Below are 27,774 nucleotides of genomic sequence, written 5' to 3'. Positions count from 1 at the left end.
GAATAGAGATGTGTGGACTGTATTTTATTATGAAACAAGCTTCATGCATGGGACTGGGCTGCCTTTGTGAGATGACTTCATAGCTGGGTATGGAGGTCTATTTTATGTGCTGTCAAATTAAAGGTGCACCCACTACATGGAAATGACAGAGCAAACTGAAGATAAGCCGCAGAATGACAATTTAAAGAGACACGTCTTGTGCCAAGAGGATGGTTATGTGTCCACTAACATGCACTTTGTCCTGCACTCCTGCAGGTGGGGGTACAGGCAGCCAGCAGACCATTCTCCATGAGGAGCAGTAGAAGATGCCGGCTCTGCCAGCACTGCTGCTGTCAATACACTTCCTCTCCTTCCTGCTAGTCACCATGCCGCCACGCTCCCTCAGTCAGGCCCCCCTACTCTCCTCTGTCCGTATGGGTGAGTGGCCAGCCATACCTTTCATCTCCACCTCACCTGGGTCAAAAAGTTCCTCAGCATACTTTCTGTGGTTTGTTTTCAGCCTTCTTTAGTGCCTCAGAGTGGGTTTTGCCCCATTGGACAGCACAATAAGAGACAGAGTAACAGGAAAACATTTAAAGGTCAGATTGGCACTAATAACATATATGTTGTTGTCCAAATGGTGCTAATGCAGTGAAGTGTTCCAGTAAAAGCTTCACTGCACTTTCAAAGTAGAGGTATGTCTCAGTATTTTTTTAGACTATACTCATAGATGTTTTACATATGAATGGGTCTCCCGGATTCAGGTGTGAGAATATCTGCACATTATCATCAATTAGAAAAGCATATTTTCTATAAGCATTTAAGATTTTTGCTTTCTGGTGAAGATCAATACCACTCTCATGTCTGGAAATGGTAGATAAAGTTGTTGCCAGGGGCCTAGCCAGGCTAGCTGTATCTCCCTGCTTCCATTCTTTATACTAAGATAAGCTAACTGTCTCCTTGCTGTAGCTTTAACAGCTTTTTACTTAGTTTACTTACTTATATTTTCCAAAATGTTTAACTGTTCCTTTAAATTTTAGCATTGGATTTCAAACCACTTACTATTTCGAATAACTTCAAACCTTTGCATTCCTTTGCCACTCAGAGGTTATGATTCCTCTGCCAGCCTCACTCATCTTCCCAAAACCATACCCACCCACACATGAACATGGCTAGTACTGTGCAATCTTACACCTCTCACTCTCGCTCATCTCTTTTGCTTACTCCTCTCCTGTTTTTCCCCTCTCTCTGTGCCCTCCATCTTCACTCCTCTGTTTCACCTATCTCTTGGTCCCTCTCTGCTTTTCTAGCGGCAATCCTGGATGACCAGTCTGTGTGTGGGCGTGGGGAGCGGCTGGCACTGGCCCTGGCCAGGGAGAACATCAACAGCGTGATGGAGGGTCCGGCCCGAGCCCGAGTTGAGGTGGACATATATGAGCTGCAAAAAGACTCCCAGTACGACACTACTGACACCAGTGAGTGGAGCCGATGCACACCAATGAAGACCAGTAGAACACATTCACACTACCCCTCTAGAGTGATGAAGTCCAGCTAAATCCATTAGAGCCCAATAGGACATAGTGTCTAATTAGCGCACACAAAAAGTGACCTCTAAAAGTACTAATAAATATTATTAGTAATATGGAATATTAATATTAGTGACAAGTACAGAGTAGAAAAGAACGGTACCCTGCTGAACACTGCTGGTTTTATTCCCGAGCACGTAAGAAGGGCGATTATATATATATTTTTAATTTAATCACATTTTCTAAAGATTTTCCCTTTGTGAGCAAAAACCTCAAATGATGACTAGAATGATGAAACACCATCACTTTCATGTGATTAGGAACCAGTAAGAGCTTGTGCTGATTAGTTTACATGTCATTGGAGACCAGTAATGGGCCACTAAGCCCGTCTCATTAAAAACAGCGGACCAGTGCCCTCCAGAAACAGCTGGCACCGGCTACTGTGCAGACGCAAAACAAATCATCAAATTGTAATACAGATCAGCAGTGCAGGCCAACAGAATGCAGCACCATACCACAAAGGCTGCTCCATTAAATTTGTATTGATATACAGACTTAAAACAGAATGTTTGGAGCCTGTAAAGACAGAAGATGTACTGCTGAATCCAGCCACAGAGGAGACAGAGACTCCCTGCTCCTATTCTAATAGGTCAGTGACCCTGCCACAAGCTACTGGCAAAATGTCTGTGTGTGTGTGCTTGAGAAGGGTTGTGTACATATGTGCATGCTTGAGTTGCAGGCATGTGTGTTTGTGTCTTTGTGTGTGCGTTTGTGTGTGTGTGTGTCCTTGACCGATGGGCAGGAGACTCTGACAGGCTTGTTTGCTTGCAGCGTTTTTTGGTCTCTGGATCAGAGAGCTCATCATCTTACAGCTACTGCTGTCTGAGGCACGCTTGCACGCACACACTCCCAATCACACACATGCACACACCCGCATCCATTTCTGCAGACACACATACACATTCACACATGGATGCAGTGTGGGCATATATACTCACACACACGCAGCCACGCATACACACAGACAATGACAGGAACTGAGGAGGACTAATTGGGATGAATGAACATACCAACCAAATATACCAGCAAGAACAGAACTTGACCTGACTATCAGAGTAAGGCAGTTAAGACTCTTTTCTTCTGTATTAATGAAAATATTTTTCAGGTGGGTAGACAGAAAACATTGTCAATAAAAATAAGCTCAGGGCTTACTGAAGAGACACTGTGCAAAAATATTCCAGTGAAGTTTTTCTGTAAGCTAAAGGATTCAGCCGCCCGCGTGCATAGCACAGTCCAGATTCTGTCCGTAATGAATACTGGTCAATAGCAGATGTTTGATTATAAAGGAATCGTTTAACACCTTGGGAGAAGTGCTCATTTGGTTTTTCATGGATTAAACAAGTGAGATATACTGTGTTAATCAGTGAGCTTTAGAAAAGGTGGTAGACAAAGTTTGTTACCTCTGGATAGAGCCAGGCTAGCTGTTTTCCACTGTGTCCACTCTTTACACTAAGATAAGCTACCTGGTTTCTAGCTGTAGCTTCATATTTATTGTACAGACATGAGACATGAGCCTTCTCACCTAACTCTCACCAAGAGAACAAATAATTTTCGCATTTCCCAAAATGTTGAACTATTCCTTTAAGCATTTCCTAGTTTCTTTTGTTTTTGGCAAATGGACTTGTGAGTCTGTTACAGCTGTTGATCAGTAACTCAGAGCGCAGGCTGTTCAGTTAGTTAAGTATATGACAGACAATGAACATAACCTTATCTGCCCCCACTCATGTATCAACTTCTCACAATGGAGCCATTTCAGATGTGCAAAAAAGCAAACTTAAGGCATTCCCATGGAGAAGTGCTAACATATACTGGAGCTTTGATTAAAAAAAGCAAAAAATGTGATCACCTGCATGACTTGTTCATAAAAAAACACTCACAAGAGAAAATAAATGTTAATAATGATAAAATAAAGGTAAACATGATCCTACACATACACGTTTCACAAAATAGATGTCAAATTCTCCAATTTGGCCTGAAGTAAATGCAGTATATGAACATAATGGAGACCTTTGTTGTCACTGGGGAATAGTCTCAGAGGTAGAGTTTACATAAGCCATTCCTGAGCAAAGAATTTGCTGAGTTAATAGTCATATAATTTCATGAATAGTTAATACAATAGACAAATATGTAAAAAACCCTCAAAAAAACCCTCAAAAAGGTATTTAATTAAAGGTGGCCACCAATTTGCCAGCATTATTTCAATGGCAGAGTTAGAGCAAAATGCCTTAAAATCATTAAAATCATTAGAAACAACTGTCCAAACAAGTGAATAATAGCAGAAGGCAACCCGTGGGCTGCCCTGCTGTAGTCCTTGGAGTATTTATCTCAAAGTAAATTAGATTATGTTGAGACAGATTGTGCTACTACAATAGAATCAGTGGTTAAACCGAAATTATAATGCGTCCTCTGAGTTTTTGCTGCATTTTAAAACTACGCACTTTTCCCCTGACTGCAGGCCCTACTGCATGCCAGCACTGTGCTGCCATCAAAATGAAGCAGAGGGAAAGTGTGTGTCTGCATATTCTAAGTTTATTTTTCTTTTTTCCTTTCAGTGTGTCAGATTCTACCCAAAGGCGTCGTCTCTGTGATAGGTCCCGCCTCCAGCCCCGCCTCTGGCTCTACTGTCAGTCACATATGTGGAGAGAAGGAGGTGAGTGTGGAAGATAAACACACAAATATGTACAAATCTGTGCACATCTAGTAGCTCTATGTCTCTGACTTACTACCCCTCCCACCCACACAGACGTCATGACGAATGTATCTAGAGATTCGGTTTTCCTTGCCTATTGAGCTTCTTCTCTTTTAATTAGCCATCATCCACTTCTTCTAACCGTTTTCTCCTTTCCTCCCCTAGCCTTTTATCCTTAGGTCTCTCTGTTCTCTGCCTCTGCCAGCTTCTTATCTCTGTTTTCACCCCCTAGCCTCTCTAATGGATCTTCCTAATTCACTATTTTTCTTGTTGTGCGTTTGGAAGGGACTCAATCACATATTACACGTTAGCTTTTTCTCGCCTTTCTTAACATCTCTCCTCTGCTCTCTCCTTTTTTTTTTACAGATCCCTCATGTAAAGATCGGTCCTGAGGAAACTCCACGCTTGCCGTACCTGCGCTTTGCCTCTGTCACTCTGTACCCTAGCAACGAGGACCTGAGTCTGGCCATAGGAGCCATCTTGCGCTCGTTCAGCTACCCCTCAGCCAGCCTGGTCTGCGCCAAGGCTGAGTGTGAGTACACATGCAGCGAGCTGTATAGTTATTGAGTACATTATGTGCGACTCCGTGGCTATGTTTGCGTTTAGGTGGGTGTAAATGTATCAGTTGTGTTCTTCAGAGCTTGTTTACCTACTTTATGTGTGTGTTTGTGTGTACGAATGCCTCTGTGGGAGTGTTGGCACATTCACACTGTTTGGGCGGATATGACTGTTTTGCGCTGTTGGACACTCATTTTGACAGTCTGGTCATAAAGTTCTGTCTGTTGTCAGAGTTCAGAACATGGCTCACACTACAGTCTTCCTATTTATTACTCATGCTCTTGCACACTGTCTCTAACCACCTCAGAAGGCTGTTAGCCCAAACCAATTTAATAAATATTCGTGTTTGAAATGCCTTCCACTATTGGAAGAACTTAAGGGACATTTGATTTAACTTGCCAGGCACTCAGAGAGCTTTAACATCACAGGGGATTCGGGGCTTAGTCACTAGCCCTCTTTATTTTCATTTTGAAAGAGTGTGTTATTGATTTATTATGCACTCCCCTATCGAGAGTCGCAGGAATTAAAGGGCTTGGTCGGATGGTGGCTGTAGTATTCAAACTGGGCTTTGTGAATTCATGACAGAATCCACTATGTGCTGTAGGAGGTGGCAAAATCATAGTTTTTCCACTGAATAATTGCCTGACTTTTTGTCCAGTCCTGAATGAAGCTGAATTGGGATGAGTTGTTGCGCAGCTGTTGACTGCTCACACCAGCCAAGTAGAACCGTACAAGAACTGAAGGGGAATTACATAAAGACTAAGTGCGACCACTGAAGCCTGAACACTTCTCATGGCAGTGTGAAAAGGGTAGACTTTGACAAACAAAAAGCTGTGACATTATAAAAAATGATTCAATCACAGAGATGCTTTCATTATCTCCCTAGCACTTAGCCAGCCACCCCACAGTTTCCTGAAAGTAAGCTGAATTCCTTGTGGACTTGTCATTTCATTGAACTAAAAGAGCTTTGAAATGGCATCAGACGTCTTTTTTTCCAGTTTTGATCATCAGTTGAATGGGTAGATAAGAGCCTTGTCTTTCACCAGGGTTTTCCTCTCGAAAGAATTAGAGGCAACAGATTCCTTGATAGTTACTGTCCGAACCAAGAGATGCAGCTCTTACTGGTGGAGAGACAGAGGGGTGCGTGCGTGTAGTATATTTGGCTTGAAGGTGATCTTTACAAGGTTATCACACTCACAGACTCTGACCCACTTGGCATGCGCTATCTATCGCCATGGAGCTGGTTGCCATGGCTGCAGAATAGGTGCTAACTGCCACTCAACAGGCTTGTTCCACACTCTGAATGGCTCTGTGTGTGTGTGTGTGTGTGTGTGAGATATTTTTATTTATCTGTGTGTTTGGTTCACTTTGTCCGTACATGTGTTTGAGTGCTAGTTTATGCATGCAGGAGTCCATGTGTATGCGTGTAGTGTTGCCCTTGAGTGTACTATATGTCTATATGTGAGAGTGGGTTTTGGGATGCTTGTAGGATGGTGTGTCTGTGTGAGCGGCTTTACTGTGGCGCTACAGAGGTTCAACATCAGACAATGTTTACCACCAGCTCACTTGTTTTATTCATCTTGTTTACCCCAGTGTAGAGTGGTGCGTTCAAGTGAAGTAGAGATTCTCTCTTTCTTGTCAGTGAGGCGAGTAATGTGTGAAGTCACACATTTCATTGATACCACCACCACCACCACCACCATGCACACATCCTAATTAAGTAATGTATTTAGCAACTGGTCATTTTTGCAACAGCGTGTTAATTGGATCAGTCTAATTTTTCCCTCTTTAGCCCGTGCAAGTAGCAGTCCACAGATATTCTGTTAAATGAGAGTGAGTCAGAGATTTTGGGTCACTTCCGATGTATCCTTCTCTCACTATGCCTGGGTCACAACGTGCTATCTGAGCCTAATTCCATTATGCAGTTTTCATGAGATGGATGAGGTAAAGGACAGCGAGAGGGAGAGACTAAGCACAAGGAGGAGGAGACGGCGGTGGCGTAAGAGCAAGATGGATAAAGACAGAGAGAGGTAACTAGAGCACAGGGCTAAGACGAGAGAGATAGAGAGGTTGGAGCTTAAGTGTGAGAGAGAGAATATGTGAAAGAAGGAGAGTGAGAGAGGGGAGGAGAGGAAGCTGTAAAGTGCATTGATTTTTTTTCCCCTCCTTCCTCAAACTAATTAAAGTTTTGGCCTGGTTCAGTGATTACCCCACTGCTTACAGAGGCTTTCTCCTGCTGAAGGGCTCTGTGTGCTACCTCTCCCTTCCTCCTCTCCTCCCTCTCCCCTTCCCCTCCATCCCCCAGATGCCTGGCCCACCACTTATTTACATAGCTAGGGGAGCTTTACTATGGAATTACAATAAGGAAGCAGCAGGGTACACTTTCTAGTGAAGACTCATTCCATGCACGATGTCAAGTGAGTCTTGACTGCCATTGGTTATACTTATTTTCGAGAGGAATTCGCTTGAAGTGGGTGAATTGTCTCAAGTACGGTATTTCAGTCTTTCTGCTCCTGCAGTTGTGCTCTTCTTTCTGTCCATCCCTTTCTGCCAGGGGTTAGCAACATTCTTGCATTTCCAGTTTTGTTATTGGATTTTAAGGTTTTCAGTTTTTTGAACTCATACTATTTTACTCACAGCACACACATCACTCAAAGAACTGAAAACCAATCAATGAGGGATAAGACAACAGAGACAAAGTGAATTACAAAGCACTCAAAGAGCACATACCTCTGCCAAGGCTGCATGACCCTCTAAATTTATCATTCTGTTAATAGAAAATGTTTAGAAATTTGTCATGCTGATTTATTTAGTAAGATACCTAAAACCTGTCTGGGAATGTTTGGTCTTTGTGCAAAATGAATTTCAAATGAGTCAGGTTGAGATATATTTTGTCATGTAACGCCAGTCAGACACACTATACCTTATAACCAAATGGTTAAGATTAGATGAAATCTTTAGGAATAACTTTAAAGAGGAAATAAGTGACAATCCATGCATTTGATGTGATATATAAAATCTAATGACAGGCACTCAGACGGATAGCTAAAAAAAAAACCTTTAACACATATATACTCTTGCCTTCCTCAGGGGGTCTGTAGGAGAAATGTTTGAAGATGTGTTGACATGAAAAAAAAATTCAAGGTGGTTGTAACTGTCTAGGTGTAAACAGATGTAACCTGAAAACAGAATTAAAGAATCAATGGGAAAACATTTTGCGTCTCTGCTTCACAGTTTAGGTGTTGCTGTCAAACAGTAAAATGCTGGATAAATGGCTGTTGTTGGCGCTATCTACACCAAAACTAATCACTTCCCATATCCTAATTCCTCTTCAAATTACACAAAAATCTGTAGCAGATTCTGAACAATCATGAAAAGAGGACTGAATACAAAACCTCCTTGGTGGAGGTCATAATTGATAAAAATACGTCTGAGAAAAGCAGTGAATGCAGAAATACTGTAGACTCCATATTAAATGATGTTTCATTTCCTGGAGCTTTAGACAAACCATCCATCATGCTTTGCAAAAAGGACACAAATATGTCCATCAGAGGAAAAATCAAGGTTTTCACAGGTCCTGCAAAACTTATATTTTGGACATATGAGTTATGTCTACTGATACAGACACTGATATGCAATCCGACTCTGCTTTGTCTCTGCCTCAGGCCTGCTGAGATTGGAGGAACTGGTCCGCCGCTTTCTCATCTCTCGGGAGACGCTGTCAATCAGGATGCTGGATGACAACCTGGATCCTACGCCGCTGCTGAAGGAGATCCGTGACGACAAAGTGGCCACCATCATCATTGACGCCAATGCTTCTGTCTCCTATCTCATTCTCAAGAAGGTCAGATCTCAAAGATCAATACATTCTTCAGAGCCACACACACGTGCAGGATTCGAAGTTACTCGAATATACAGTACACGCAGTAACGCTCAAGGATTTGCGTTTTTCGTTTTTATACATCCATTTAGGAAATTCAGGTTACAGTCCTGAAGGGCATGCAGAGCTTACCATCTGTAACATAATAAAACTACTCTCTCAAAGTTCTACAGGCTACACATTTGCTGTTGTAACAGAATTAACATCTATTTTTTCCTTCTCTGCCCTCCGGAGCAGCAGAGGGAACAATATTTATGCATGTATGCCAGCAACAATCACTTACACTCTTAAGAAAGTTTTTGACAAAAGAACATCTTTTGCTGAGATGCGGTGCTGATGTTTCCCTGGCTTGTTTCGTTCAATGGTATGGCCTGTAATGCCGATAGCCAGCCCAGTGAGTCACAGTTTGAATGCGTATGGGATGTTTTCACTGGGCACACATTTGCCCTCAGCAAAATGTCCTAGTGTTAGCCTGATGATGTAAAACTGTGATTAACGTATGCTCCCTCTGCCTCTTCCTCCCCCACATTCTCTCCTACTTTGTCCCCCAACTGTCTCCTTTGCTCTCTGCCTCTCAATAACGCTCCTCCTTTGCTCTCTTCTCTAATTCTCTCCTTCCACATTCTGTATCCCACCTGCCTCTTCTTTACTTATTCTCTTTTTTTATCCTACAGGCATCAGAGCTGGGGATGACATCAGCATTTTACAAGTACATCCTCACCACCATGGTAAGAGCATACTAGTTCTTCGCCTCCCTCTCTTCTTTCTTCTATTCGTCCATGTTTATTTTCTCCTCTCCCCTGCTCCTCCTCCTCTTCTGTCCCTTTACGAGCAAGCAAAGGTGCTAAGGCGGACAAAGTATTCGATAAAGGCAGAAGAGAGAGGTGACAGAGAAAAAGGGGAGTGGAGATGAAGGATGGGGAGAAGGAGGGAGAGAGAGGGAGAAATCTGAGAAACGAACATACTGTACAAAAATGTGGAAGAGCAGAGGAGGATGGAAAAATAAAAAACTGAAGAAAAACGGGTCTGAGGTGAAGGTGATGACAGACGTGATGTGCCCTTTTTCTTCTGCCACCCGCCACCTTCTCTACGCTTCCGGTGTTTTCATCTGCCTCTTTGATATACTCCCCTCCCCTTCTACCATTTGAATTTATGTGTCACTTTATGCTGTGTGTCTGATTTTTATTTTTTTCTCCCCTCTCTGCCCTCTGTGCTTGATGTTCTCTTGTTCTTTAGATGCCGCGTCTTGTGTGTGCATCTCTCAGAAAAGCTGCTGGAGTCATTTCCATCAACCTATCTTTGCCCTGCATCACTGTTTTCCCCCTTTCCTAGCCGCCCATATGCTTTTTTCTCCCTCCATCAGAGATTAGATGTTGTCACTCCCTGTAGCCTCACTTTTTCTTTATCACACTCTTCTTTGCACAGTATTTTTCCTCTGCGCTAAGATTTGATACACTGTCAACACTGTCACTCACCTGAGGTTTCTGTCTCTCTCTGTAAACATCCTCCCCACCCCTCCTCCCCTTCTCTAGGACTTCCCCCTCCTGAGACTGGATGATATAGTGGATGAGCAGTCCAATATTGTGGGGTTCTCTATGTTTAACACAACACATCCCTTCTATTTGGAGTTCATCAGGAGCCTCAACCTCTCTTGGAGGGAGGGCTGTGACCTAACATACCCCGGCCCTGCGGTCAGTCTCCTGGACACGAGTACTCATGCATGCACACATTCAGGAGTAATTTTTTACAGCTTTGTTTGCATGCCATGAAACATTAAGCTACTTTATTCCTCACACTGATTCATGGAGCAGTTAAAGAGATTCAGCTAGTCTGTTGCTTGTATTTAATGGGTATTGATGTATCCATCTGTGTTTCCTCCCCACTGGTTTACTCATACCTCACATCTATTCTCTCTCTCCCCACTTACTTACCCTGCCTTCCATCCCTGTTAACCATTCAATCACCTGTGCTTGTGCCTCTCTCCTGTTTCCTCATCGTGTCTTCTCCCTTAACTCTTTGTCTTTCTTCCCCATGTTTCCATCCCCCCTCTCTGCCTTTACTCGCTTCCATATCTCTTGTGTTCCCTCTCCCCCTCCCACAGCTCTCGTCAGCGCTGATGTTTGATGCGGTGCATGTGGTGGTGGGGGCGGTGAGGGAATTGAACCGCAGTCAGGAAATCGGAGTGAAGCCACTCAGCTGCACCTCACCTCAGATCTGGCAACACGGGACCAGTCTCATGAACTACCTGCGCATGGTAAACGTTTGATAAATCTGCATGTGTGCAGTACGCACTGCTGATAGGTATGGTCATTCACATGAACATGCACTTGCATACATCATAAGAAATATGGGAGAAATATGAGCTTGATATATGGGCTCAGTTTAATTAAATTTTCAAGTTTCTTTTTTTTTTCCACCACAGAAATACGTTGGCTGCACCAACAGTTGTTTTCATTACTGATTAAAATAATCAGTAATATAATATAATCAGTAATGAAAACAACATTTGTTGGTTCCAGCCTCTAAAATGCAGACAAGACATAGAAAAATCAATAATTACTTAATCAGAAAGATTAATTGATAATGAAATTAATCTGTAGCTGCAGCCTGACTTCAAATGATCTGTGTTGTCTGACCAACAGCCCCAAACCTGAATATTTTCAGTTTATAATCCGAAAGGATGAAATCCTCACATTTGAGATTGTACAACCAGGAAATGCTTGTTTTTTTTCTTGGAAAATGTCAGTTATCGTTTATCAGAATTGTTGTTGATGAATCTTTTCTTGATCGATTGATTTATTGATTAATGATGTCAGTACAGCTACATTCTATATCATCCTCATCTCACATTGCATGTAACCTTTGCTTCTTGTTGTTCTTTGTCATCTCCCATCTCTGGTCTTCTGTGTGTTTCTCTCATCGACGACCTGTTGTCAAGACAGCCCGAGCCCCATCTCTCATTGCCTCCGCCCCACCGGCCTGACATCTGTCTTTGTTAGTCAACATCATGGTGTGCTCCATCTTCAACACCATGCCATTCATCACAGATCTCACTAACTGTGCCAGCACCTGGGTTTTGGAGAGGCAGAGCTGAGCTGTGGGGTGCAGGTCTGAGTCTTATTAGGGAGCTGTTGACTCTCTCTGCTGCTCTTTCTGAGCCTCTCACTCAGTCACTTTCTCCTAGTTGATCCGAAACTGATCATCCGTGTCTGTTTCAGCCTCAGACACTTCCTCTGTCTCTCCTGCTCTTTCTTTCTCTTTGTCTTTTACCCTCTCTTTCCTCCTAATCACTGTTGATAGTATCTGTTAGTCTAATCATGATGGATAGTGAGAAGAATGTTTTGTCTCATATAGAAGATTGCCTGTATTTGTTTCTCCATCTCTCCTCATTGTTTCTGCCTACTCTCCTCTCAATTTCTTATCTTTCCTTCTCTTCCATTCCTTGCCTCTCTCGTAGTTCCTCACCTTTCTGTCTCTGTCTGCCTGCCAGGTGGAATACGATGGTCTGACAGGGCGCGTGGAGTTCAACAGCAAAGGTCAAAGGACCAACTACACCCTGCGGATCCTGGAGAAACACAGAGGAGGCCACAAAGAGGTCAGGAGTCACCTGTTATCATGCAGCAGCCAGGTCACATTGCCCATAGGCTTTGGGTTAGTTATAGGTCACCCCTCTGATTTCACAATGCCGGGGGAGAGGCGTTTAACACTGAGGTCAGCCTCATCACAGACTCCTCTTTTAGTAGCCAAATATTTTTATTTTGTGAAGCTGGTTTGATGCGTTTCACCTGACAGCACGGTAGCGTAACCTGCAATCTGATGCGGGTCATGTAGTAGCTAGAAATATGAGTTAACATTTGTTTTATCTGAAGGCCTCTAGAATACATTAGCTGCCTGCATAGTCCATCAATTGACTTTTAAATGCTAAACTTTCTAGCAGGTCTGTAGTATTGAGTGCAGGATTGTGAATCCCTGTCCCAGATGGTTTTTTTTTGTTTTTTGCCTTGGCTAGGGATTCCCTTAACGATTCCTGATCAGTTTTCTGTGTGGAACAAAAAATAGGCCTACACAGATTATCAGCATCAGTGCAACTATTGTATTATCTTTTTGAAACGAGTGAAATAAGGCGTTAGGTTGAAATGGAGTGGTTTGTCTACCCGGTCGACTCTTGATCTACCAGGATGGGCCGTCCAAGTACATATCGGAAACACTGCATCACCACCAGTTACAATTAACACTGTTGTTATCTTTCTTCATGAAACAAAGCCACACTTTGGTTAATTTCTATAACTTCTGGCAAGATGGTGAACAGGACACACAAAAAGTTTCAAGCACTGTTTGTTTGGTCCCAAACTTTGGTCCCAAATCCTGTCCTTGGTGCAGAATCATGCTTGCGACAATTCACCAACATTGTGGTAACACACAGAAGAACAAATAAGTCCAATAAAGACCATGCTGGTCATCAACAGCAAAGAGTTTCCTGCTCTGAGGACAGGTAGCGCAAATATGGGAAACATGTTAACTTTTCACAGCTGTGCTGGTCCTGTCCTGAGGACAGTCTCCAAGATGCTTTTAGGGATTTGGCTCAAGTTTAAGCTTCAGGGAAAGAAGTCTGTCTGTTGGTGTTAAAACCTTTGTCTCTGATTTTGCACTTCACTTAATTTATTAATTTATTTATTATTCATTTTTCTTTTCCTTTAATGTCCTTACAAGATAGTCTTAGATTCTTAACAGTTGCTAGGTGGAATAACTGCAGCTGTTGTCATAGTGAAGTTGAATCTGCTGACCATCTGTTTTTCCACTGCATGTACTGTGACATTTTGGGTGGATTTACAGGACAAGCTGTCAGCTGAAATCCCTCTACTTCTTCCTCTCACAAGAGAAAATATTGTGATTGGTATTAATATGAAGGGCATTAGAAGTAACTTGATATTGAAAAACCTGATGGTCCTGGCATTAATTTTCATTCACGCATTCAAATGGGGAAAAAAAGCCCTTCTTTGTGGGGACTTTGTGGACAATCATTTTAGTTCTTTAAAACTATTTTTTTTAGGTAAATTAATCTATTATTTTTTCACATCATTTAAGTTTTCTTTCTTATTCAATGTGCCTTTTCTTTGGAGGCCACTGAGGTTCACTGAATTCATTATCATGTTCATGAAACCAGTTTGAGAGGATGTTTGCTTTATAAGGTGAATTATCATGCTGGAAGGATCCATTAGATGATGGGTAAATTGTGGCCATAAAAGAATTCACGTGGTCACCAACAATGCTTAAATAGGCTGTGGCATTCAAATGATGATTGAGTGGGGTTAAGGGGGCCAAAGTGAGCCAAGAAAACATTCCCCACACCATTACACTACCACCACCAGCCTGGACTGTTGACACAAGGCAGGTTGGGTCCATGGATTCATGCTGTTGATGCCATCTGCTTGCCCTAGTAGAAATCAAGATTCATCAGACCAGGCTTTGTTTTTCCAGTCTTCAACTGTCCAGTTTTGGTGAGCCTGTGCCCACTGCAGTCTCAGATTTATGTTCTTGGCTAACAGGAGTCATTCCGCCTCGAGGTGCAACGTGTTCACCACAGTTGTAAAGAGTGGTTATCTGAGTTACCTTAGCCTTTCTGTCAGCTCAAACCAGTCTGACCATTCTCCTGTGATCTGTCTCATCAACAAGGTGTTTCCGTCTGCAGAACTGCCGCTCACAAGATGTGTTTTGTTTTTCACACCATTCCGAGTTAAACTTTAGAGACTGTTGTGTGTGAAAATCCCAGGAGATCAGCAGTTTCAGAAATACTCAGTCCAGCCCATCTGGCTCTAACAGTCACGCTATGGTCAAAGTCAGTGAGAATTTTTTTCCCCCATTCTGATGTTTGATGTGAACAGTAAGTGAAGCTCCTGACCTGCATCTGCATGATTTTATGTACTGCACTGCTGCCACATTATTGCCTGATCGGACAATTGTACGAATAAGCAGGTGTACAGGTGTTCCTATCAAAGTGCTGTGCAACTTTCACACAAGACAATATTTTATTAGAGGAATAATGTGTCATTTCTGCCTTTGATATCCTGCTTTAAAGTTTTTGTTCTACGCATAAAATCCCTTTCATTTATTTTCCTGGACCAGATCTCTCCTGTTAGTCTGGGTGTTTATTTTTTGATCTACTAGTTACAAGCCAAAACACAAGGAGGTGCTTAGGGCCATTATTCTGTCAATGAAGGCTCCTCCAGAGAGCATTAGATGGACAGGTGCAGGAAGCTAGAAATCAAAATACGTTTCCCCTGCATTTCAAAGTCAAGATTAAATGAAGCATAAGTGCAAACATTTCTGCAGATCCAGACTGAGGTAACTGTGTTGCAGTTCACTGAGTGGAGGAAACACTTACTCTTCACCTTCCCTTATTATGTCTTCTTGGGCTCCACTATAGGCCATCTACATCCTCTATTAACACTAAATGCCACCTGATAAGCATACTTAAATCTAGACTTTATCTCAGTGGGAGACTAACCCTGTGATAATTAACATTTTAACTCTGTCCACCTCTCTGCACAGCAGCACCCACTCTGCAGGGAGGCAGCGTTAGTTCACAGAAAAAAAAAGCCTCTCAAATGTCAGGGCAGGATAAAGAGTGTCATAGAAAAACTGTGATTCTGTCTGAGGAGTTGTTTCCTCTCCTCTGACCTATTGAAAGATGTACAGTAATATCGTCCAAAGAAATGTCTCTGCAAGCTGCCGTTCCACCCATGCACACTGCTTAGGTGATAATCACACATTTATCGTCCTAAGTGACTTTACTGTCTCCATAAAATGGAAATATGGGTGCTGTTTTTTATGCAATTTAAGAAAGGTGTAAGTGAAGGAAAACAAACATGGCAATGAAGCTCCTTATCATGAACGTTCTTCATTACCGTCTTTGCCATCTTGTCCCTGCTCATTGCTCTGCTTGTAAATATCAGTGTTTTTTACAGTGGTACATTATACTGCACGTTCGTCTATGGCTCCAACGGGAACAATTAAATCAATGTGTATATACAGTATGTAACAATATGGATAGCAGAGCAAAGCATAAAATATTAAACATGCAATGGTACTCTGGGTTAATATACTCAGTGAAATACTTATTTGTTATGGATGGTGTGCCTGCCACAACAGTAAAACAGTTGCAGTGAAGTTAGAGCTTAACAGTACATTATTTATCCCACTATAACCATTGATTTTCTCTCACTTTCTCTTCTGTTAGATTGGGATCTGGTACTCCAACAACACTCTTGTAATGAATTCCACAAGTCTGGATATTAATGTCTCAGAGACGCTGGCAAACAAGACCCTCATTGTCACCACCATACTGGTAAGGTCTCACCTACTTTCTGGAGTTGGTCAGAGTTGTTGTTGTGTTGCAGCACAGCCTGTGCTGCAGCTCATGCTGTGTTTTGGTCTGTTTCTGCTAATTCTGCTGTCACTGTAGCTGTCATAGAAACTGACACAGCACTGAGGGAGACGTGTTACTAAATCCGACCTGGCAAAGTCCTGGTTCCCTGATAATGTCAAAATACTAGAACTTGTTTCCTTCTGGTTTCCATTCTGAGTAATGTCATATCAGAAAATCAATTATTCTCTTGCATTATGATGCTCCATCATCTTCAGGTTGGATTAGATCTGGAAAAACAACCTAATAGTGCATAGTGCACATATCTTGCACAACAATATGTTATAATATAATATAACATCACACAGACAATCCTTTTCACGAGCCAGAAGTTATCTTTAATAGGACAATCCTTTAGAACATTAACTAGAACAAAATGGTAGAATAAAAGAGGAATCTCTTGTGGCAAGCATATATGTAGCCAACCAAGTTGTTTTGCTGCCTTCTTCCAAGATAAGTTCACCCTTGATTGTGTGGTGGTGGGGATTTCTGGACATATGATTCTAGCTTTGTGAATTCTTCCTTTGGCTCAGTATATTTTGTGCATTCCATGAAGACTATTACAGTGAGAACACAGACTGTCTTCTCTTTGTACTCAGGTTTATTTCAATTGCCAGACTGTGGTTACTGAGTCTGTCTTTTTGCTCTTATCTTCTTCTGAATTTTGCACCAGCTATTTTATGTCTTTTAAAGGAGTACTTCAGCAAGGATGTGTCACAAGAGACAGATTTTAAAAAAATGGTCTAAATTGAATCTGCCAAGCCCAAGATTTCCTATATTATATTGGTAAAGCTGTTATGCTCTCACTGCTATATCTTTAAAACTGAAAAGTGTTATCAGTTTACAGGCTTTCCTGCACAACTGTTTTAACAAACTGAGTAGCAGACACCCCATGACTTGTAAAGTAATTCTAGTAAACTAATGTGTAGTATTAGTGGAATTCCCACTTAAAGACATTACAATTAAATTGAGTAAGGAGTCAAAATGCTTTTGAGAGAGATAAGAAAATAAATAAGCATAATTCCCACACTTTCAGACTATTCCTTTAAACTATTGTTGACACAACGTGCAATTTCATAAAGTAGATTTTGAAACACTGAGCCTTAAAATTCAGTTAATAATCTCTTTTCAAGATGAATATTTGTAATTTTGGATTGAGCCTCCGTATGTGTTCTCCATGTTTAGGAGAACCCATATGTTATGCGTAAGGACAACTACCAGGACTTCAAGGGTAACGACCAGTATGAGGGCTTTTGCGTCGACATGCTGAGGGAGCTGGCAGACATCTTGAAATTCTCCTTCAAGATCAAGCTGGTGGATGATGGGCTGTATGGGGCTCCAGAGCCCAACGGCTCTTGGACTGGCATGGTTGGAGAGCTAATCAACAGGGTGAGTGCTCTCCCTCTCCCTCCCTCTCTGTCTCTGTCTCTTACACACACCAGAAACACATAAACATACTGAAATGTTCTAACCAGTGTCTCTACAAACAGAAACTTAACAGACACACACACATATATGCACAAACCCACCCACACACACACACTCATACTGCCCCAAACCACAACTCTGCTGTAACTTCCCATGTCTCAAATTGCCCTCAGAGGAGAATAAGACTCTTATCTAGGACAAAAGCTGACTTGATAATTCCCCGAAAGAGAGTGGTAGCATTGCCTAAAATTGTCCGCACCATCTTTCCTTGCAGTAAATTGTTCCTATCCCAGCCTGTCCCCCCTCTTTCTCCCTCTGTCTGGGCCTAGTGTGCCTCTGACAGACACTGTGGTTGGAGCAGGCTAATGAGAGTCCCTCTCTGCTTAATTACCATACGGTATACTTCAATTACCAGACTGTGGTCCCTGTGTGGGGTCTACCACACTGGTGCTCCCCCAGCTCTCCACGCCTCCTCTCCCTCCCTGCCCTCCCCACTGCCTGATCACTCAACTCTAATTAGCGGCCCATGTTCATCAATTAGCTTTTAATGGAAGAGATGGAGGGGAGGCAGAGCGACCAGAGACCTGCAAGGTTTTATACAGGTGGAAGGACCATCCACTCAGTGCTTACTTGCAATTAGCCTCATTTGGACATGGATGATAATGTGTGTGTGCCAGGGGGAAAGCGACAGAGTGCACGTCTGTATGTTTTTTTCAAATGTGTTTTCAAGTGGATAGTCAAACTTTTCATTTTTCATTTAGTAAAACAACATTTAATACAAACATATGTACCCAATGCATCATCAACTTTTGTAGTTACCTGACTGCTTCATTCTTCACTACCTCTGTGTTTCTGTCACCCCTGCTGTTATCTAGCCATTTACCTATCTATCTTTGGCAATCCTACAGAAAGCAGACCTGGCTGTGGCAGGCTTCACCATCACATCAGAGAGAGAGAAAGTTATCGACTTCTCTAAGCCGTTCATGACCCTGGGGATCAGCATCTTGTACAGAGTTCAGCTGGTGAGGGTGCTATCTAGGGCTGTAGGGCGCCCGCTGGGAGATGCTCACTACAGATCTTGAATTGGATTTACTTTCTTTTGTTTGCACTGCTTTTAAGCTAACATGGTCCAACAGAAGACGACAAGCTACACTTGCTAGATGAAGCTTAAGGAATCAGGCTGCTTGCTGCATAAGAGCTGATCTCATCTTTTGAAGCTGAGGATTGTTTTTGTGTAGTATGCTGCATGCTGCATCCACTGTGTCCACAGTGAAATTTATAGGTGTAATTTAAATTGCTCAATAAGTCAGTGCTCTGTAACTGGGTAACTGTGGCAGCTTTACATTGCTAATGAGGTTTTGGGTCTAAGCCAAGTATGCTTCAGCAGCAGGCATTGTGAAACAGAGCGTTTATGGATTGTAGCATTAGTGTATCAAAGCACTGCAGACTTGCTGTGAGGGTGTAGTGAAGGACACTGCCCTCCTGTGGTGCAAAACAGACATTTGCTGACTATTTAGACATGACACCTACTTTTCTAACACAGTGTACCTTCCTGTCTGTCTGTCACTGTCTGCCTCTGTCTCTTTATCACCCCTCTTCTTCTTTTCTTCTTTTTCTTTGCACCAGGGTCGGAAGCCGGGTTACTTCTCCTTCCTTGATCCCTTCTCTCCAGCTGTCTGGCTCTTCATGCTGCTTGCCTACCTGGCTGTCAGCTGTGTGCTCTTCCTGGCTGCAAGGTCAATACATTACATCACGCACACTACTGATAATCTGCAGTTCACATCTGTGCTCTATTGCCATTTATCTTGTTGAACACAGGTTGCCTGTCAACAATTGGAATTTTTTACCCTATACAACCACCTACAGACAGTTTGACAGGGAATCGAATGACTGATTGAGGGTGACTTGATATGACAGAAGTACATTACTGTACTATAATTTGACCTCAAGGTCGTATCAATGTACCCTTGTTTTCCCACCAGGCTGAGCCCCTACGAGTGGTACAACCCTCATCCGTGTCTGCGAGAGCGCAGGGACATGCTGGAGAACCAGTACACCCTGGGAAACAGCCTGTGGTTTCCCGTTGGAGGCTTCATGCAGCAGGGATCAGAGATAATGCCCAGAGCCCTATCTACCAGATGCGTTAGTGGGGTGTGGTAAGTCACAGAATAGCTGAGTGTGTTTGTGTGTTGGACAGTAGTAATAAAACAGTAATCAAAGAATGTAAAAAAGACTTTAAATCTATAAAATGGCTTGTGAACAATGAGAAAGTTACAGCCCATAAATACAGATTGCAACAAGAAGTCCAAGCAATATACACGTTTCTAAACAAGGTAGAAAAATATTAAAAGAATTATCCATTTGACAATTAATGGTAAACTGCCATATTTGCAAAATATGGCAGACATGTGTTTTAAAGTAAATTCACTGGCTTCCTGATTTCTTAATCAAAAACCTGCATTTTTCCTTGAGGTTATTATTTTTTTTAGCACATCTGCTGTGTAAGATAATGACATGCTCTTTGGATTCTAGGCATATAGCTGACATGTAGCTCATAAGTTTCAGTGTCTAAGTACAAGCTTTTCATGCAAACAATAAAAAAATGCTAAGCTCACAGAAATACTAGCCTGATGATATTCCTGTGGCAACAGAGTGACTGTGAAAGAGACACGTGCTGAGAAAGAAATAATAATCGCTAAGAGCTAAGGAGATAAAGCGTAGAGGAAGACAGGAAGAGCAAATTACACTGAGTTGAGCAAGATATGGGATAAGGGTTATTATTAAGTGTAGTGAGTTCATGATGTTCTTCTTGAAGAAAGTTTTTTGGACATAAGAGACTTCCATCTTCAAGGTGTAGAGTATTATCTAAGTAGGGGCTATAGCATTTGTTGCAGGGCTCCTTGTTCTTCCTTTCACTGAAGATAGTTCTTTATAACTCAGGTTGTATGTTTGGGCTCATTGTCATGCTGTAGAATGAATTTGGGACCGACCAGACGTCTCCCTGTTGATATGTTACACAATGAATAAGAATCTAAACATTTGCATAGTACTGTATATTAATGTTCTGTTAAAAAAATGACATATTGCCAAGCCCTACTTATGCTTTTTACTTTTTTCCTTCTTTTGTCTCTTCCTCATAGGTGGGCATTCACCCTGATCATTATATCCTCCTACACAGCCAACCTGGCGGCCTTCCTGACTGTCCAGAGGATGGAGGTTCCTATCGAATCCCCGGACGACTTGGCTGACCAGACCAACATTGAGTATGGCACGATCCATGGAGGAAGCACCATGACCTTCTTCATGGTATAACCCTCTGCAAATGTCTCTCTGATTTGTCTTTGTGTTTGGGATTTTTGACTGGTTAAATGTGTGTGTTTGTATCTGTGTGTTTATGTTAAATTGTGCTGTTTGTCATGCAGTTGGATTTACTCTGTAGTCTGACAATTTCCCGATTCTCCTTCATAGCAAACATTTTTCATAAAGTTTCTGTGTTTGTGTCATTTAGTCTTTATTGCCGGGCCTGGATTGAATGGTTGTCTTCATATTTGCTACTATATCTCTGAGCTCCTTTATTGTTTTCTTTATGGCTGTTTGTATTTGTGTTAAGTGGCTGACTGCCTGTGTTTGTTTATGAGAGCGCTTCCGGCATCTGTGTCGGCATCTGTGTTTGTCATAGTGTGTGTGTATGTGTGTGTTTTGTCTTTGTGTGTAGGTGTATTTGCATGTGGGAGTCTGTGTAGGTGAGTGTTAAAAAAAAAAAAAACATGTACTTGTTTATTTGTGTGCATGTATGGGAAATGGCTACATGCCAATTTGTGAGAGCGTATGTTTTGTATTCTCCTGGTGTTTGTCCATACTGAGAATATGTGAGTGGTTTATGTTTGCCAGTTTCAGTACATTACCCCACTCAATGCCCAATCCACACACACACACACACACACACACACACACACACACACACACACACACACACACACACACACACACACACACACACACACGTATAAAATACACGCTCACATTATTCCACACAGATGCCACCCTTTCTATGCACAATATACAGATACAACATGTAATTGTACACTTTAAACACGTAATCCTTTTTTTTGGGGCTTTCCATATTTTGCTGAAGTGCTGAACCACCTCCTGTTTGCTGATTTACCTCCATCTGTATGAAAGACGATGCATCAGCTATGCCATGAGCAAATAATCTGTTGCCTTGATTCACCTCGCTTTTCTCCCTCCACTCTCCATTCTCTTTTTTCCCTCTATTTGCCATCAGTGTTTTACTGTGCTTGTCATTATTCACACTGGATTTTCTGATCTTCTTGTAATTCCCTCCCCTGTTTGTCTAGGATGCATCTCTCTTTCTCCATTTTTCCCTTTTTTTGACCTTTATTTGATTTCTGCTTCAACTATAGGTGATAGGACGAGTTGGAGAGCTCATACAGACAAATGTGTAGACAGTGTTGAATTTCCATTCTTGTCTTCTCATTCCTCTGCAGAACTCACGTTACCAGACCTACCAGCGGATGTGGAACTACATGAACTCAAAGCAGCCCAGTGTATTTGTGAAAAGCACAGAGGAGGGCATCGCCCGTGTGCTCAACTCCAAGTATGCCTTCCTGATGGAGAGCACCATGAATGAATACCATCGCGGCCTCAACTGTAATCTCACACAGATAGGAGGCCTGCTAGACACCAAGGGCTATGGCATCGGCATGCCGCTGGGTAATGATACTAATTTATCATTTTTCAAACAAAACTTGAAAAAAGGAAAGTTCTTGTAGCAACTGATAATGTAATAACTGCAATAACCACCAGGTAAGTTTGATAAATTGCTGAAAGATAAGATTCATGCTGATTCATAAAGAGATTCAAAGAAGGCCTATGAAAAGATTTTGAAAAGAGACTTACCCATCAGTACTGATTTAGTCAGGGTCATGTTTTTTTTTCAAGCAGGACATTTCAAAGTCTACAGGCCCCTTTGGCAAACACTCAATCACCTTGTGTCTTTTTACCTCAACTGACTTGCCTGAAGGTCTAAGGCTGAGATTGGCCTCATCAGTGGTTTAAAGGTCATAGAAGGTCACAAATACAGCTCTGTCATGTCTTTGTTTACACCTATAATTTATCAATAACAATAGCAATGGTTTTCTCTGTGACCTTTAACACTGTCCTTTTTTTGTTCCAAACTGCTGCAGTATTTTTTTTTAGCTGTGCCATAGCTTGTAGATTAAGGCCTATAATTGGACATGAAACTGTACCACATGTAGGTAAAAGACATGGAAATAGAATAATTACCAAAGTATTAACATGAAAGTTAAGATGAGAACAATTCCAGTGCAGTGTCTGAGATGTCTGTGACAGTAAGCTGTGGTTAAAAATGCATAGATGGCAAGTATAACTTAAATTGTGTAAAAACGCTGCTCTTAAAGGATTTTTGTAATGTCTAAGCTCAAGGTTGAGTTTCTTCACAGAAACTGGACTCTTGTGATCCTAAAATAGTCAAGGACACAATCATTATTCTAGGAGCTATTCACAGTTGAGAGTTAAGTAGGTCACCTATAGCCCCAGTGACCTCTTTGAGGAATAGAGTTAAGTCTGATTAAGTCGACTGCACTGGTGAACAGTTATAATATAAGTTCTGGCAGAGGAATTGGCATGCTGTGAGTGAGCATGTTCAACGGAGGGCAGGGTGTTTCAACATGAATGATGAGGAGTTATCTTGGATCTAAAACTCTAAACCTCATCAAGAAAAAGGATAATAACTCATTAACTCCGAGAGGCAGAAACACCTGCATGAGATCAATTATGCAAAATAGACACATGTAATAGACACAGAGCCAGACTAGCTGTCTCCTCCTGTTTTCAGTCTTCATGCTAAACTAAGATAATCATCTCCTGGCTGAAGCTTCATTTTTAACACAAAGACATGAGAATGGTATCATTCATCTCATTTACGTCTCAACAAAAGTGAATTAGCAATTTTCCCCAAATACCTTTCCTTTAGTTCAGTTTAATTCACTTTGTTGATCACACAGCTATGCTAGTAGAATTTGTTGTTGGCACAGAGTTCAACAGCATGTTTCCATCAACATCACTGCATGGGCAATGGCCACAATTCATATTCATATATCCAGCAGAGTGCCAGAAATACACAATGCTGTTGGATGTTATGAAATGTAATGTAATGTATGTAATTTTGAGATGGTTTGTCATGGTGGGAAGTGATTTATAGCAAATCCCAGAGAATAACAGCTAGAACATGTGCATATGATCCAGGACAGTGGGTTTGGGGCCAATTTTCCACATTTAAAAAAATAACAGCAGTGTGTCCTTTGAGAAACAATATTTCTGTTAGTCGCTCCATAGAAACTAATGTAACTGAGAAAATATACTTAGAAATTTTGAACTGACCCTGTAAATCTTCCCAACCTATTCAACTATACCTAGTTCATAATGTGCCTCATATGCTGCCTCGCCAGCAGCTGTACCAGTGGGCTCCGTCTGGATGTAATCTCACTCTTTATCTCTCACTAATCCTGTCTTTATTCTCACCATAAGATCACACAAAGCCGTCTCTCGGCTGCTGCTCTGTGATTCCTCCTTCTTTTCTTTTACGTTTCCTTCATTTCATGTCTTTTTCCTCTTCTGAAATACTCGCTCTCTTGTCTGGACTCTTTTGCTTCACCCTTTTCATCCTCCACCACTTTCTCTTATCCTTGCTTTCCTGTCATTTGCCAGGGTCTCCGTTCAGAGATGAGATCACCCTGGCTATCCTCCAGCTGCAGGAGAATAACAGGCTGGAGATACTGAAGAGGAGGTGGTGGGAGGGAGGCCAATGTCCCAAAGAGGAGGACCACCGTGCCAAGGGTCAGTTGACCGCAGCTGTCTGTCTCTCCCTTCTTCTCTCTAATGTCCCCAGTAATAGTCTCCTCACTCTCTGCTACAGTCTAGCTAATGGGTAATGCCTAACCTAATATCCTTGTGAAGGGTGCTTAGCACAATCTACTTTCCCAAATGTCTTCTGTTTGTCTCAGGTGGGGTGTAATGGGAGTTTTATTAGAGTGAGTGTGTCTGTTTATGCGTGCGTATTATATGTGCATGTGTGAGTGTTAAAATTCTGTGCCTGCATAAATGACAGACAATGAAAATGCCTCAGCATTTATGCAGCTACTGTTAAATGAAAATCTCTTTTAAAAATGGTTTCAATAACTCTGAAATACCTCATGACTGATTTCTCAGCATCATTGAGCTTCATCTTTACAATCTCAAGCTTTTCAAGGCTCCATAATTCTGGTATTCACTCAGCCACTTCATCATGGGTCAGTGAGATTTTTTAACTCCATTTGAAAAGCACTCCAGTGATTTGGTATTGTGCTTTCTCCATGTTGTGGCAAATTTTAAAAAGAATGGTCAAATTTGAGGATGAAAAATTAAGATTTTGAATTCAGTTAGATTTTTTTCAAGCTCCAGAAATACTGGATCCCACACTTCCCGTAATAATATCTTTTGTTAGACCCTCCCTGAGTCGTAAGACCCATGTCTTTTTAACCTCTGCAGTTTGTATCACAGGCTGTCACGCCTGTACAATAAATATGATGCTATAGCTGATTATCTTAGCTTAGCATTAAGACTGGAAATGGCATGGGGGACAGCTAGCCTGGCTGTGCCTGAAGTTAGCAAAATTGGGCTATCAGCACCTTTAGAGCTGACTAATGAATACATTATATCTATTTTGTTTAATCTGTACAAAAACCAAAGTGTAAAAAAGAGGACTTGAAGTTTTCAGGAAGTTACTGCCTCTGGCCAAGAAACAGTTCAGCACATAGCCCCTCGTAAAACCAAAATGTAATTAGTGAGCTTTAGCAGTGCTGGAAAGCTAATTGTGTTACCTTTGGGCAGAGTCAGGCTAACTGTTTCCGGTCATTAACCAGCTGCAGCCTGTGACTTCATATTTATTGATCTTCTCCTCTAACTCTTGGCAAGAAAACAAATATGTGTATTTCCCAAAATATGGAACTATTCCTTTATCAGAGCTCCTCCAAAGCCGCAGAAAATATTTATACAACTGCTTTTACAGGCTGTGTATGACTAATAAATCTTTGACGTGTAAAAGGCCCCCTTAAGGAGCGTTTATGTGTACAAATGTTTGTCTCCTGTTGCTCACTTTCAGGTCTGGGCATGGAGAACATTGGGGGCATCTTTGTGGTGCTGATCTGTGGCCTCATCATTGCCGTGTTTGTGGCCATCATGGAGTTTGTGTGGTCGACACGCCGCTCGGCAGAGACCGATGAGGTATGCCCCCATACCTGCCCTCGCCGACCCCACAGACACACCCCAGTAGGTTCCCATGGCATCCCGCCAACCCTTTTGATTATGTTGTTTTGTGTGTGTGTGTGTGTGAGAGACTTGGTAGATTTCTCAGCTTCTGCCTCCATTGGTATGTGTTTGTTTGTGTGTGCTGTAACATTTGAGGTTCAATGTGTGTTATGTGCATGTGAGATGAGAGGAATGTTGAAGTATGTGGCAGTGAACTGCTGTAGTGTCCAAAAATGATAAAACAAATGGAAAATTTGATTTCTCTTTGCATGCATTTGCCTGTTTTGAAGTCATTGTGCCTTTTTAGTGTTTGGTGTTTAACAGTATGGCAGGAAGTGTTTGTGAGCTAAACTTGATCGTACTGATAAGCAATATTGAGAAATGCCAATATTTGCTTGCTTAAAGAAGTAGTGTGATCTTTTTCCCTGGCATTAAATGTCACGATGTATCTTCTTTTACATGCCTCACATGTACGCTGGTATTCTTCGTTTCCATTCTTGGATTACTTCTACCCATCTCACTGTGCGTCTCCCTCTATCTCTCTCTCAAACACACACACCTCCTGTCATTCGGCCATCAGTGTTTGTTCTCTGATAATGAGTACTGTTTCTGTTTATGTGAGCACATGACTTTTTATTATGATTTCACTGAGAATGTTGTTTGTCTGAAATGGACTTGATGCATTTTGTTCATCGTGTGTGTAAATTACAGTAGTCATATTGTTTGAATGATTAAAAACATTTATGGGTATGTGTGAATGTGTGCATAGTTGCTGTATGTGTGAGTGTACCTTTGTATATGTGCACCTGAGTTTGCAGGCCTGCCTGTCCGTTCATAGTGCATAGTGCCATAATGAAGTGCCCATAAACTAAACAACATTTTGGTGTTTTGTGTGTTCGGGTTGTAATAACTCTCTCTGCTCCTTGGATATTCTCCCATCTCTATCCATCTCCACATCCTTCCCCATCACCTCCTCATTTCTGTTTTCAAACCATCCCTCCATTTGTTGATCTCTGTGCCCTCGCTTCTCCTGCGGCTATTTTGTTTACCATGCCTTACTGTGTCTGTTCTTTCTGTCTTCTTCCCTCTTGTGGTTTTCCTTTCATTTTTTTTGTTTTCCCTCCGCTCTCCTATTTATGTACTGCCTTACCACTGTCTTGTACTGCTGCCTGCCTACTTGTGTCTGTGGCGCTCCTCCTACCTTTGCCTCCCTTCCTCCCCTTTTTCTTCCCTTCCGTCCTTCCTTCTTTCCTCCCTCCTTCCTTTTCTTCTTTAGGTGTCTGTCTGTCAGGAGATGATCACAGAGTTCCGAAACGCCGTCTCCTGTAAGAAGAGCTCCCGTATGCGCCGCCGTCGACCCCTCAGCAGCTCAGCAGCCCTGCGCCATCCCACACGCATTGCTCTGGGGGCCCCTCGACCTGTGCGCCTAGTGCGGGAGATGCGCCTCAGCAATGGCAAGCTCTACAGTGGAGCTGGCCCCCTGACAGGTGGAGCAGGAGGTGGGGCAGGAGGGACAGGGCCCTCAGATCTGGGCCCTGGACCACAGCGGCTCCTGGATGATCCACTTGGAGCCAACACCACCCCTCCTCCACCAGCCCCCACCCCTGTGATGCTGCCTTCCCGCAGCTGCGCTCACGTGAGGATCTGTCAGGAGTGCCGGAGGATCCAGAGCCTGAGATCAGGCAGTAGTATAGGATCAGCCTCAACAAGAATACCACCTTCATCAGCACCCCTGCCCAGGCTACCCCCACCTCCACCTCCATCTTCATCCAACACAGACAGTGAGGGTGGAGGGGGGCCCAGCCCAAGGCGGCTACATCATAGCCCCCCACCTCATACCCCCCGACCCATTCCACCTCCACAGAGCAGCAACACCACAGACCTACTGGTGGATCAGGACTGA

General features: G+C 42.4%; 1 protein-coding gene across 2 annotated transcripts; it reads left to right on the top strand.

Moving 5' to 3' along the window:
• The first annotated feature begins 261 nt into the window (after positions 1-261).
• On the top strand, positions 262-27,774 carry grik5 (glutamate receptor, ionotropic, kainate 5). 2 transcript variants are annotated; one of them, XM_041044366.1, is made up of 19 exons: positions 262-417; positions 1,290-1,454; positions 4,118-4,215; positions 4,621-4,786; positions 8,478-8,656; positions 9,367-9,420; positions 10,225-10,383; positions 10,794-10,946; positions 12,183-12,287; positions 15,930-16,037; positions 17,301-17,504; positions 18,452-18,565; positions 19,170-19,279; positions 19,526-19,699; positions 20,684-20,849; positions 22,052-22,277; positions 24,294-24,422; positions 25,726-25,847; positions 27,148-27,774. In XM_041044366.1, the coding sequence occupies exons 1-19, from the start codon at positions 306-308 to the stop codon at positions 27,772-27,774; spliced, it is 3,171 nt and encodes a 1,056-aa protein (XP_040900300.1). In that variant the 5' UTR covers positions 262-305. The 2 variants fall into 2 exon arrangements, with proteins under 2 accessions (XP_040900300.1, XP_040900299.1); XM_041044365.1 differs by having other exon boundaries at positions 25,726-25,892.

This window comes from Toxotes jaculatrix, chromosome 8, assembly GCF_017976425.1.
Source record: "Toxotes jaculatrix isolate fToxJac2 chromosome 8, fToxJac2.pri, whole genome shotgun sequence".
NCBI lineage: Eukaryota > Metazoa > Chordata > Actinopteri > Toxotidae > Toxotes > Toxotes jaculatrix.
This window is presented reverse-complemented; position numbering and strand designations above follow the sequence as displayed.